Below are 13,276 nucleotides of genomic sequence, written 5' to 3' on the forward strand. Positions count from 1 at the left end.
TATGGTGCATTATGGGAACATTCTTAGGGAATTATAATCCATTCATCATGCTTTTTGGCTACACTCACACACAATGCCTTCTGATGCACTACATCAACAGTCATGAAGCATTATAGATGTGACTCTTAATGAATCATAACTTCAAGTGTCTTATGAAAGCTCTTGACCAGTGATAAATTAGAGGTTGACTGATTATAACACTTATAACACATTATAACTACCTATACTCACCAATACACACACACACACACACACACACACACACACACACACACACACACACACACCTCAACAATCAACTGTAGTAAGCACTCATAGTATACTATAACAGTCCATGCCATAAGTTATCATTGTATGTGTTGAGTAAAGTGAAGTACAGATTGATGCATCTATAATAATCCATGCTTCATTTAAAGAATGTATGCTACATCAGAAGTGATTATAATCTAAGAAGACAAGTGCAGAGAATAGAAAGTGAAGTTTATCAGTGTTAGGAATGAAATAAGGTATGAAGCCTAAATGAAATATTCATTCTGTGAAGCGTTATTTTCACTGTGAAATGAAAGCAACCCCCTTCACACACAGGTATGCACAGACAGCAGGGGTCCTACTACAGTCAGGTCCATAAATATTAGGACATCGACACAATTCTAATCTTTTTGGCTCTATACACCACCACAATGGATTTTAAATAAAAAGAAACTAGATGTCCTTTAACTGCCAATTTTCAGCTTTAATTTGACGGTATTTACATCCAAATCAGGTGAACAGTGTAGGAATTACATAAGTTTGTATATGAGCCTCCCACTTTTTAAGGGACTAAAACTAATGGGACAAAATAAATCAAACGTTCACTTTTTAATACTTGGTTGCAAATGCTTTGCAGTCAATTACAGCCTGAAGTCTGGAATGCATAGACATCACCAAATTACAGGTTTCATCCCTGGTGATGCTCTGCCAGGCCTCTACTGCAACTGTCTTCAGTTCCTGCTTGTTCTTGGGGCATTTTCCCTTCAGTTTTGTCTTCAGCAAGTGAAATGCATGCTCAATCGATTTCAGGTCAGGTGATTGACTTGGCCATTGCATAACATTTCACCTCTTTGCCTTTAAAAAACTCTTTGGTTGCTTTCGCAGTATGCTTTGGGTCATTGTCCATCTGCACAAGTGCTGTCCAATGAGTTCTGAAGCATTTGGCTGAATATGAGCAGATAATATTGCCCGAAACGCTTTAGAATTCGTCCTGCTGCTTTTGTCAGCAGTCACATCATCAATAAATACAAGGGAACCAGTTCCATTGGCAGCCATACATGCCCATGCCATAAAACTATCACCACCATGCTTCACTGATGAGGTGGTATGCTTTGGATCATGAGCAGTTCCTTTCCTTCTCCATACACCTCTATTCTCATCACTCTGGTACAAGTCGATCTTTGTCTCATCTGTCCATGGGATGTTCCAGAACTGTGAAGGCTTTTTTAGATGTTGTTTGGCAAACTAATCTGGCCTTCCTGTTTTTATGGCTCACCAATGGTTTACATCTTGTGGATGAACCCTCTGTATTCACTCTGGTGAAGTCTTCTCTTGATTGTTGACTTTGACACACATACACCTACCTCCTGGAGAGTGTTCCTGATCTGACCAACTGTTGTGAAGGGTGTTTTCTTCACCAGGGAAAGAATTCTTCGGTCATCCACCACAGTTGTTTTCCATAGTCTTCCGGGTCTTTTGGTGATGTTGAGCTCACCGGTGCGTTCTTTCTTTTTAAGAATGTTCCAAATAGGTGATTTGGCAACACCTAATGTTTTAGCTATCTCTCTGATGGGTTTGTTTTGATTTTTCAGCCTAATGATGGCTTGCTTCACTGATAGTGACAGCTCTTTGAATCTCATATTGAGAGTTGGCAGATGGTTTAATTTTTTTTCAAATCCATTGTGGTTTGGTGATAAGAATTGTGTTTGTCCCAATATTTATTGACCTGACTGTATGTGCTGTAATTCATTTTAACTCACACCTATAATGCTTCATGACTATTGCTATAGTGCATTAAAAAAACATTAAGTGTTTTTATGTGTAGTCATGAAGCATTACAATTCACGAATACCCCCCATAACCTGGTATACATGTTGTCGTCATACAAAGTGTTACTAGTAAGTTTAATGTCGTTTTTTAATGTAGTTTTTCTTCATTTTATGTCACCAGACCAGCAGAATGAACAGTCAAACCTTTAAACCATGGAGACAGATCATGTTTTTCTATTTCTCTCAAAAATCTCTCTCGAAAAGTCTGAATGCAAACTATCTGTTCCGTTATGTTGCTAAAAGATAACCATAAAAGAGAAATTTATATTACTCTAGTTAAACTGAAGGGATACTAAAAATAACTCACACACTGTATTCTGTAATGTGCTATCAGTAAAGTCTCATTCATGTGACTGGTGTGTGATAGAGATTTCTCTGGGGGTTATCTTGTACACTACACATAATATTTAAAGGAGCCCCGTGAAGTAAGGTTGTCAACAATATCAATACTCCTTGATACCACCTGTATAAAACGATACAATACTATAATTCTGTGCTGAGTGCTGTTTAAAAAAACAAACAAATATAACAGAAAGAGAACTCTAAACAGAGCCTATACTATTCTAAGTTGAAAACCAAAATGAGAAACAAAACCTCACTAAATCTAAATCTAATATTATTGATAACAAAAAACATCAAAAACAGCACCCCTAAACTAATGAATCTAACACAGATCTTCTCATGGGTAATCAGTAAATCGCTAACCAGAAATACTCCTCACCAACATCCACAGTTTCGAAACACAATTCAGATACAAACAGAACGAGGCAAGCTCACAGAACACAATACAAAACAAGCCGCCACGATGCTCTGGCGGCTCCGGTTTGAATGCCCGTGATGCTGCGTTATTGGACCCTCTGATTGGCAGCGCAGAAAGGATGCCGCGCCAATCCCAGCCCAGCACGACTCATGGACGCGTGTCGATGTTGACCTTGCCTCCTCCAGTTGGGGCCAACCGGGAACCAGCAACCGCACACCTGTATTTCAATAGCTGGACAGACACCACACACATGTAAATGTGCCGGGGTGAAACGGCGGCGGCCTTAACAATTGTATTAGAATTCCTCTCCTAGCCTAGCGTTTATCACTGGATATTATAATTCTGTTCCCCTCTAGAAACTGTCGCACTGTACCTTGATTGATTCCCTTCTTAAAATGTATGATAAATGTAAAGTTAAAATTCCGGTGTTGTGACGGCATTAGTGTGCAGTTTTTTTTACATTCAAATGAAAAATGAAAATCAAATCAAATTAAATCTCATTTTATTTGTATAGCCCAAAGTCACAAAGTACATTTGCCTCTGAGGGCTTTACAATCTGTACAGGGAGTGACACCCTCTGTCCTTAGACCCTCAGTTCCAGTGAGGAAAAACTTGCCCACAAAAAACCTTTAACAGGGAAAAAAGGTGGAAGAAACCTCAGGAAGAGCCACAGAGGAGGGATCCCTCTCCCAGGACGGATAGATATGCAATGGATGTCACGTGTACAGGACAAATCAACACAAACATATTGTACAATTACAATGACTGATAAAATGACAATGAATTACAATGAATGATAAAATGACAATGAATCACAATTAATGATAAAATGATTACAGTAGCAGTGGAACCTGTGATAGAGATAGAGAGACACAGATGCACAGCGGCACCAAATCATCAACTAACTATGAACTGTAATGGAGATATGGTAGCAATAATGACAGTAGAAATATATGTAGTGGACATCAGGCAGGATCACAGCAGCAGCCACGATCCATGAGAACCTGCTGGACGACAGAGCACAGAAACTCCAGGGAAGAAGTTTAGTTAGTAACATGCATTAATGAGACATGTATGTTTACAGATGGTGAGAGAGAGAGATGGTGTGAGGGAGAGGGTGAGAGAGTTTTCAGTAAGGGAGATGTGACTGCATCTTCAACCAATACCGTGCCTGACTAGGCATAACCCTGAATAACTAAGGGATGACCTGAGCCAGCCCTAACTATAAGCTTTATCAAAAAGGAAAGTCTTAAGTCTACTCTTAAAAGTGTTGACCGTGTCTGCCTCCCGAACCCAGAATGGTAGTTTGTTCCACAGAAGAGGAGCCTGATAGCTGAAAGCTCTGGCTCCCAATCTACTTTTGGAGACTATAGGAACCACAAGGAACCCAGCGTCCTGAGAGCGCAGTGTTCTAGAGGGGTAGTAAGGTACTATGAGCTCTTTTAGATATGATGGTGCCTGACCATGAAGAGCTTTGTAAGTAAGTAAAATAATTTTAATTCTATTCTAGATTTAACAGGTAGCCAATGCAAGGAAGCCAAAATGGGAGAGATGTGATCTCTGATCTTGGTTCCTGTCAGAACACGTGCAGCAGCATTCTGAATTAACTGCAAAGTCCTAAGAGACTTATTAGAGCAGCCTGATAACAAAGAGTTACAATAGTCCAGCCTAGAAGTAACAAATGCGTGGACTAGTTTTTCTGCATCCGCTTGAGACACAATGCGTCTGATTTTAGCGATGTTGCGTAAGTGGAAGAATGCAGTCCTCGAAATTTGTTTTATGTGGACGTTAAAGGACAAATCCTGATCAAAAACAACTCCAAGATTCTTTACGGTGAAGCTGGCCAGGGTGATCCCGTCTAAAGAAAATGTGCGCCAGTTACTGAAACACAGCAAGACTCCTAAGGAATGATAAACATTTTACCCATCATGAGATTTAATCATTCTAAAAATTTACAGTTGTAGCATTAAAGTGTCTGTGGAATCCCCGACAAGCTGTAAATTAGTCCTAATAATGTCATGGAGCTCCAGCTCTTTATTATGTCTGGCTGTCAGTGACTGTAGGTCTTGCTGTCCATGTGTTCCTCCTTGCAGTATCCACTCGTAACTCAGTGAGATTTAGTGAGCTTGTCTCTGACTGGTATGAGCTGGTGAAGAGACAAACTTGATTGTCCACCTGCTGAGCTTTGACCAGCCTGGACCAAAATACACTCTTGTTACTGGGGATGAGGCTGAGTGGTCAGGACACTTTAATTTACAACATTATCCTTGATTGTGCCTATGTGAGTATAGAATTTATTTTCATACCAACTTAATGTTTTAGTAATATTTTAATGAAATCGAACAAAGCCTTCAGGCTTTCATTATCAATTGCTCTTTTTTTCTTGATTGATAGAACAGACCAACAAGCCAGAACCCAAATGTATTAAAAAAAATTAGCAAACCCTCACAACTGAGAAGTTGGAACAAGCAAATGGTTAACATTTTTTCTTGAAAAAATTTGTTTCTTATCAAAATAGTGAATGAATAATTTTCTGTCAGTTGTATAAATGATAAATCTTGTGTGCGTAATTTTATTCATGTCCTCAAATTCAGCCTGTCAGTTTGATATCATTGGAAAGTTTGAGATCTTACTTGTTACATAAATCAATTAAGTTCAGAGTTTCCTGTTTTTCCTCTGCAGTTGTACAACGTGAAGGATCGAAAATACCATCAGCATTAAGTCTTTGGCTTCTCTTGTGCTGTTATGAAATACTAAGGGATAAAAGCATGTAAAATAGTGGCAACCAAAAATTGTGGCTGGCACAACTTGTTCATCCACAGCTTCTCCGAGTGCAGCTCAGCAGCATATCTGGCCAGCACAAGCTAATGAAATAACTTCATTAGGGGCCACATGAAGTGAGCAAAAGAAGCAGAACATTCGGCCCAAAGGGAGGTCCCTGGTTCTTTTTAACAGAGTGCTGAGGTTTCGAACAATGTTGCATAACAGCATCTGCAAGGTGTTAAACATTTTTAGGGTGTCTGGAAGTCCTGGAACGCTCTTTCAGTATCTGAAATTATCTTATTTAAGGCCTTAAATGGTCTTGAAAACCTTACTTACTTAGTATCTTACCAGTATCTCCTAGAGCTTTACGGGCCTGACCCGTACAATGTTTGAATACTTGAGTTACATTGAGATGTTGTTTTTAGCTTTTACTTTGTGCTTTAAATAACCCCCTCAATCCAGTCTGGGTGGCGACTGGCAGTGTTTCCACCCCTCAGATGGTAAATCTTGGTGTTAAAAAAGTCAGGTCAGAATGGAAGGGTCAGTGTCTCCCAGCTACACTGAGCCTAGTGAACTTACTTATCACAAGACCTTAAATCCAGGAGTTACATGGAAGACTTGAGGGAAATTGGCTTAGTTTGAGATCAATTTCAGTGTGAGACTGTGCCAGGCCAGACTCCTCTTTTGCACCTTGAGTTTCAAATCCGTGTGGGAATGCAGTGAGGCATGGGTTACATTTGAAAGGGATTGGCTTGTCTGAGGCCAGGATCGTTCAGTACTGCTCAGGTCAGGCGTGATGAAAAGGTCAAAACACATTGAACTTAGTGACTTAAAGTTAGAAAGTTAACCAGTTGGTGCCAAGGTCAATGTATCTTGACATGAGATAGACTTTCATGTAAAGCTGTGGTCACACCACAAAGTGACATTTTCTTGTCCACGTGAACTGGAGGGATTTTGTGGATGTAAGAGTTTTTGTTTTCTCTTCTGTTCACCTGTTTCAGTTTCTGTCAATAGAAAGTTAGTCAAGAGAGGAAATAAAGCTGACACTCTCTGTCAGTCAGTTAGCAAACTCGTTAGCTCATGAGCTTGTTTACAGGACAGTAACTTCACATTTTATTCAAAACATCTGTTTGTATCAAGGCTCCTATTTCATACCTGTCTGCAAAGCATGCCTCTTTTGTTGAACAGTTTGTACTATGTTAAATAAAAGTGAATGGTGCAACACAGCTAATTAGCTATGATACCGTCACTCTGTCCTCTTAAAGGTTACTACTGTCACAATGTGTTACTGTATAAACAAATAGATGCAAAATAAATAGTGCAAACAAAGTTGAATAGATTGACCTCTCCTCCACAAGCAAATCCACTCAAATTTGCTGCAATAGTTCACTGTTAACGCTGGTGTGAATTGAATTCTTAAGCAGGGACCCGTTTAAGACTTCACTCAAAGATGTTAACTTGAAAACTCTGTCATGTGTTTTGTGAATTTCAGATGGCTGGATGTGAGTGTAGCCAACCTGACATGCACCAGGTACTGGGTGGTGTACCTGCAAGTCATCCAGGAGGCCGTGTGGCCAGGTGGGACTCTGCCTACGGCCCCGCAACTGGAACGCAGCCAGCAGGAAAAGGACAGCACCAGGCAACAAGCCTTACACTGTCTGATGAGACTCCTACCAGGTACATATCCACAGAGTAACAATGTTGAGCACAACCAATACATCAAATCTTTTGATGAATTACCAGACTGAAAATTCCAACATTGTCCTATTATAAATTTTTAGACGCACACAACAATTCACGGGTGACACACTGTTAATAAATACTTTTTTCATGTCTTTGTGTCTCTAGATCTGGTCTCAGACATGTTAGGCTCAGACAAGTACAAACTGAGCTGGCAGACTGCACTGGACTCTCTTCAAGACCCCTACATTAACAGGTGAATATACACTACAAACCCAATCGCCACTTAATACTGTACGCTTCAGTTTGGGGTGTAGGTTCAGTACATGAGCAGAGAAGGATTAAAAAAAAAAAAAGCACTTGGCGATCCTTTGTCACCCCTTTTTCTCAGATTCTTAACTTCATCGAAACACATGGACATCATACACATATCCATCACTGATACACATTCGTTATCTAGTGATTGTTGTCTGCATGTACATAGTGACAGTGTAAAAAGGAACTGCCTATAGTTATTCATCATGACTTTTCATGATCCAGAGCATAAGGTGTAACTTAACTCAGCTTGCATACCTCAAAGTATATGCACAATATGCAACATATAGTGACTTGTGTATGTAGTTCAGTCCACATTTCAGACCATGAGACGATTTCCACTCTTTAGTCTTCCAGCTTGGCGATTACTGTAGCTTTATATTTTGGTTCTTTGCTGACAGGAATGAAACCTGACATAGTCTTCATGTGCAGTAACCAGTCCATTTCAGAATTCATTCAGAGATATACTCCTGCTATTGAAAATAAGTGTGGCCTTTTCCTTCTCTGGCATCTCTTCTCCACTGTGTCGTACCCACCAGAACTGCCTTCGACCACGTGTTTTTTCTTATCACTTCATTCTCAGCAAACCCATTACAACGTAGTGCATGATAATAGGAAGGAACGTGTTTCTGTTGGAAATGGCACCTTAGGCAAGTATAATCAGCTCACAGGTCATGTCCATTCTTTTTTTTTTTTTTAAGATTATTTTTTTGGCTTTTTTTAAGCTTTATTTTGATAGAGACAGCTGAAGAGTGACAGGAATGTGAGGAGAGAGAGATGGGGAATGACATGCGGGAAAGAGCCACAGGTCTGATTTGAACCCTGGGCTTCGGCAGCAAGGACTGAGCCTTCACACATGGGGCGGCTGCTCTACCAACTGAGCTAAACGCCGCCCCAGGTCATGTCCGTTCTGATGTTAAAACAGTACCTGGTGGTCCTCTTGAATGTACCTGCATGCTTTGTATAGACGCATGCAATCAGATGGTTTTTCCTTCTGTCAACAAGCAAGTGTATCTAATTAAGTGGCCGGGGAGTATACGTGCTCGCTTACACGCAGAAGAGAAACTCACCTGGAATCCTACAGGGTGGACTACTTTCTTCACTAAACAACAGACAGACAGATGATTAAACAACAGCTGCAGATGTTGAAAAAGGATTACAGATGTAGTAACAAATCGTGGTTTGCTCCATGTGGAGTTTTGATTCAATACACAGTCAGACATCAAGGTGTACTCAATGAAGAAAACATTAAAAACTCTTTTTAACTGTCATCAAGGCTGTTCTTCCATGTTTTGGCTAGACACACTGAAGTCTTCCTGGTTTCAAACTAGCTCCATTTGATAATGACAGGCCCATTGGACTCTATGTGGCTTACCGAATCACCCAGCGTTTGTTGTAGGGACATCTCAAAGTATTATGAATCCAAGCTTTTACTTAGGTAGAAAAGATGCTGACTGCTGGTCCTGTGCTTCCTCAGACACCTGGTCTACTGCATATTTGATCTTCTGCTTGAGTTCCTGGTTCCTGAAATACCTGAGGAAGATTTCCAGAGGAGCCTGTTGCAGACCCTTTTCAAGAACCCCGAGAAGCTGCTGGCATGAGAAGAAACCCCCTGGGGGAACGCCACCCTCACTGATCATTCACCAATGAAGATTTGCTGAAAGGAAGTTAGTAGAACAGGCTGCTCTTGTTCTACTAAAGTCCCATGATGTGTGTAAGTTAAAGTTTTTGGTGAGACTGAATATTCTCCTACCCAACTTTAAGGTCCCCCAGGTCTGTGTTAAGTTGATGTATTAACACGTGAGGCTCTTGTCCTGTATACACACACACACACACACACACACACACACACACACAATCTGAAGTGGCTTTGATGACATGAGAACACCTGGTTTGTGTTTAATCTCAGAACGTGCTGATCAGATCTAAACATGTGGCAAAGCCTCTTTCGATCTCCTCATCCAGCCTCTTCCTGCTTGCTAAACTCTCCAGCTTTGACTTAACTCACTTCAGATGGTCCTCACACTCTGCCCTCATCCCCTGCTGCACTTTCTGGGTAGAAGAACCCACACCTGTTGCTCTAATCTGGAGAAGCAGGATTTTCTTTCCCCTCCGACTTAAATCTCAAAAAGCTCTATTGGGATTTAGCATCAGTGCTTTTATTCCCTGTAGATCCATTCTTCAACATCCCACTGGCTCTGTATAGAGCCACACATGTGATTTGGACATAGTGTGAGCTATGCCTCCTAAATCTGAGCCTTCCTGAGGGATCACATGTCTCTACTAGTGATTTTTTTTTTTTACCTGCACGTGTCCAGGTGTAGGAGAAGTACATACTGTAATGTAGTGTGCTGAAGAGTTGGCCATAAGATATTTTACTGGCTTCACCGATGCGTCACAGTTCTTTTAACAGGTCCCTGGGAGAATGATCTGTACAGTTAATGTCTAAATCATATAAGAACTGGGCTCCACAAAAACAGGTATATGAAGGATGTCGGACTGATGTTGGCACAGGTCCGTTCAATAACTTTTTTCTCTAGTTTACTGTAAAACAGCAAACTGCCCGAATCTTTGATAGTTGGCTAATTAACCAGCAGACTTAAATGCTTTGTAAATTACATAGAAGCACAGTTCCTGACTTCCTTACTTTCAGTGCATTTCAGTCCATTCTGATAGATTTGTTTTTGTTTGTCCAACTAATCAGTCATCAGGTCATCAGCCTCTGAAAATTCTAGCACTACTTTTGCTACAGAAAACCGATGACTGCTATGAAAACCGCTGACTGCAGGTTATGTGGATCGTATTCACACTTCATACAGCACACATTTTGACTTCTTACAAAGCAAACAACCACTAACCACATGGCTCTGCCCCAGTAAGCCATGACAGTGTGACACTGAGCCATGAACAATACAAGGACCATGGTATCATTGTTATTATTTAAGCCTGTGACATGTCAAAATGTCGTCAGTGAAAAAGTCATTCATTCACTTCATGCTATGTTTAAGTAGCTAATGGTCCAGTGCAGGTTTCTTATTAGTGGAGGTGGCAGAGACTGCGCTTTAAAATAACTGTCATGATAACTCCACTTTGTAAATCTGCCTTAGCATCTTATCGCCTTCAAGGTGGTAAAACAACAATCAATGCTCCTTTCCCAGTTGGATAAAGACAATGAACAGAAAATTATTATATTGCATTCATGTTACAACACAAACCATGATTCAAATCCTCATGTCTTAACACAGACAGTCTTAAAATACTGTTTAGTTCATAATAATGATTCATTCTAATGTTCCAAAATGTCTTCAATTTAGAGAAATTGTTAATCGTAGTACTGCATACTTTTGTGTGTTATCGAGTATGAAGTCACCATATGGATTACATTTAGACTAACACATGCAGTATTGTATTTCAAAATACATCAAAATACGTCTTGTTCGACTGAAGTCATGTGAGGTTTTGATGCCACGTTTGACAAATGTTACATTTCATCTTGTAGAAGTCAAATCTTAATATTACTGTTCATGCTAATATCATTCCAGTGTTTTGCACTCTTGTCCTGGTTTAGTGCTCTTATCCTTTTTCCTGTCCGTTGTGTTAACCTGTGATTCAGCCTATTTATGAACCTATTTATTTGCTTGATTTACTAAACTGTGCGAGGTGCCAGTGCAGACTCTTATGAAGTGCTTTTAAGTGGATTTTTGCCTTACAAGGTGACTCGATGAAGTTTGGTCCCGCAGTGTTGCAGCTACAGGTCCATGTCTGAGACCATGCCCCTTTGTAGAACATCAGCGCCCACTTCCAGCTCCCTGCAGTCAAACTGTTAACACGAGTTGTTTTTATTGTGGAAAATTGTGCTGAATGTTCGGGCTGTTACAGTTATTTGTTGTAAAACCCATTGAGGTACTGCTATTGCTGCTACCATGATATCAAATATTTGCTCTGTGTATCATTATAACAAGACAAAACACATTCTCATTATTACACTTAATGAATGTATCTCATTAAAAGAAGACATGTTTCTTGTTCTAACATAAATGTGTGTGTTGTTGTAATAAGAAAGATCCAGGCAGGGTTTGAATAGAGGAAAGAGAGGCTGTGCTTGGGACGAGACATCCATCCATCAAGTCCAATCCAATCCAAGTAACTTGATATCTGAAAATAATGACAGACACATTTCTGCATCTCTATAAAGCAAAAAAAAGGTAATTAAAACATAAACCATCATCAGATGATGGGTTCAGAGAATGCATTTCAGCCAATGTATTCCAACTCTTGGCTCTCTACAGAAACAACACAGCACAGACATGACATTCAAACTGAATGAAGTGAAACAAACCAAGCGTCGCTGTATGGCTGGCGTTGGCAGTATGTCATGCTTGGCATCAGATACGTTAGCTTGACACATACATTGAAACAGAGAGCTGATGTCCTGGTCTACGAGCTTCTCTAACTTAATGCAATCAGCAGCTGTCTGTCTGAAAAACATTGCATTAGAAGAAGAAGAAGTCTTTCATTTTTACCAACTTAAACCAACAAGTTCTTCATGAAAACACTAAAAACTACAGCTACATCACTTCTCTTCAAGTCATTTTTACAACATTATAGCTGTCTCATCACCCCAAACCCTATTTGAGCCACATACACATTGAGTGAAACACATAAGGTTATGAGTAAGGTTGGAGCACACGATATGAAAACATCAGCATGTTGTCAGGCTGATCAGGGCTGTGGGATCTCCTCAGTCACTGCCTCGACTTTATCTCATTATAACAATATACTAACTTCTAATGAGAACCATTTCTTGTTTTAATGAGACTTTGCGTAATAATCAAAATGTTTCAATAAGAAAATGAAGGAGTTATGCCATAATAACATGACAAATTATGAAAGGTTTTCTGTTCATGAGGAAAAAGTGATTTAAAGATGTTTTTTGTAATGGTGGCAACAATATGCTGCCTGACTTTATCTGCTTTGATCAGTGGTAGATGTTAGAGTATTCATGGTGAAACATGCACTGTGCTGTTTGTCTTTGGAACGTCCTGCATATATTCCAAGTACTAATTAGAGACACTGAAGCTTGATCTGTTTTAGAGACGTGTACAGGTCCATTCTTTCCTTCTTTACCACCTTTGCTCTCTAACCTGTCCATCTTCTTTTCTATCAGGTCGTGTGTCTGCTGTTCCTCTCTACAGAGGAGGTTGTGTCGAGCATGTTATCGCTGTGAATCTGTCTGTTTTATAGCGTACAGAATGTGTCGGTCTTTTAAACATTTTCTGGTTGTTCCTGAGCATATTTGCAAAAAAACAAACAAACAACAACAATAAAGTTACCAAACATGAGTTATTAAATCTTCAACTTGTTCTCACTCGTTATTTTCTTGGCCTGAGGTGTGTGATACATTTTACAAGAGGCTGGTGAGCCGCTCGCTTATCTTTTATGAGATTTTGCTTTAAATTTATCCCAGGCATGTTTTAACTGTCTGGATGTTCACCAGAAATGTACATGGCAGCCTCTTCGGGGTCATTTACGCATTCCATATTCTGATTCTTCGTGTCCGCATTTTACATTCATTGTGCTCGATCAGCTCCCCGCTAATTTACTATAGCCCGCAGACTCATGGTTCACGTCCAACAATAACAACACCCTGTAATAATGATCAGAACCATTTGTTGGAACA

The 13,276-nt window shown here is 40.0% G+C and overlaps 1 protein-coding gene across 1 annotated transcript in view; it reads left to right on the forward strand.

Moving 5' to 3' along the window:
• The window catches only part of snx19b (sorting nexin 19b), a 50,893-nt gene extending 37,939 nt beyond the window's left edge, over window positions 1–12,954 (forward strand). The window contains exons 12-14 of the mRNA XM_010757264.3: window positions 7,094–7,278; window positions 7,450–7,537; window positions 9,074–12,954. Of these exons, the coding sequence (XP_010755566.3) occupies window positions 7,094–7,278; window positions 7,450–7,537; window positions 9,074–9,197 (397 nt within the window). The 3' untranslated portion in view covers window positions 9,198–12,954. The remainder of the gene's footprint in view (window positions 1–7,093; window positions 7,279–7,449; window positions 7,538–9,073) is intronic.
• Window positions 12,955–13,276: the final 322 nt, after the last annotated feature.

Source organism: Larimichthys crocea, chromosome VII, assembly GCF_000972845.2.
Source record: "Larimichthys crocea isolate SSNF chromosome VII, L_crocea_2.0, whole genome shotgun sequence".
In the NCBI taxonomy this organism is placed as follows: domain Eukaryota; kingdom Metazoa; phylum Chordata; class Actinopteri; family Sciaenidae; genus Larimichthys; species Larimichthys crocea.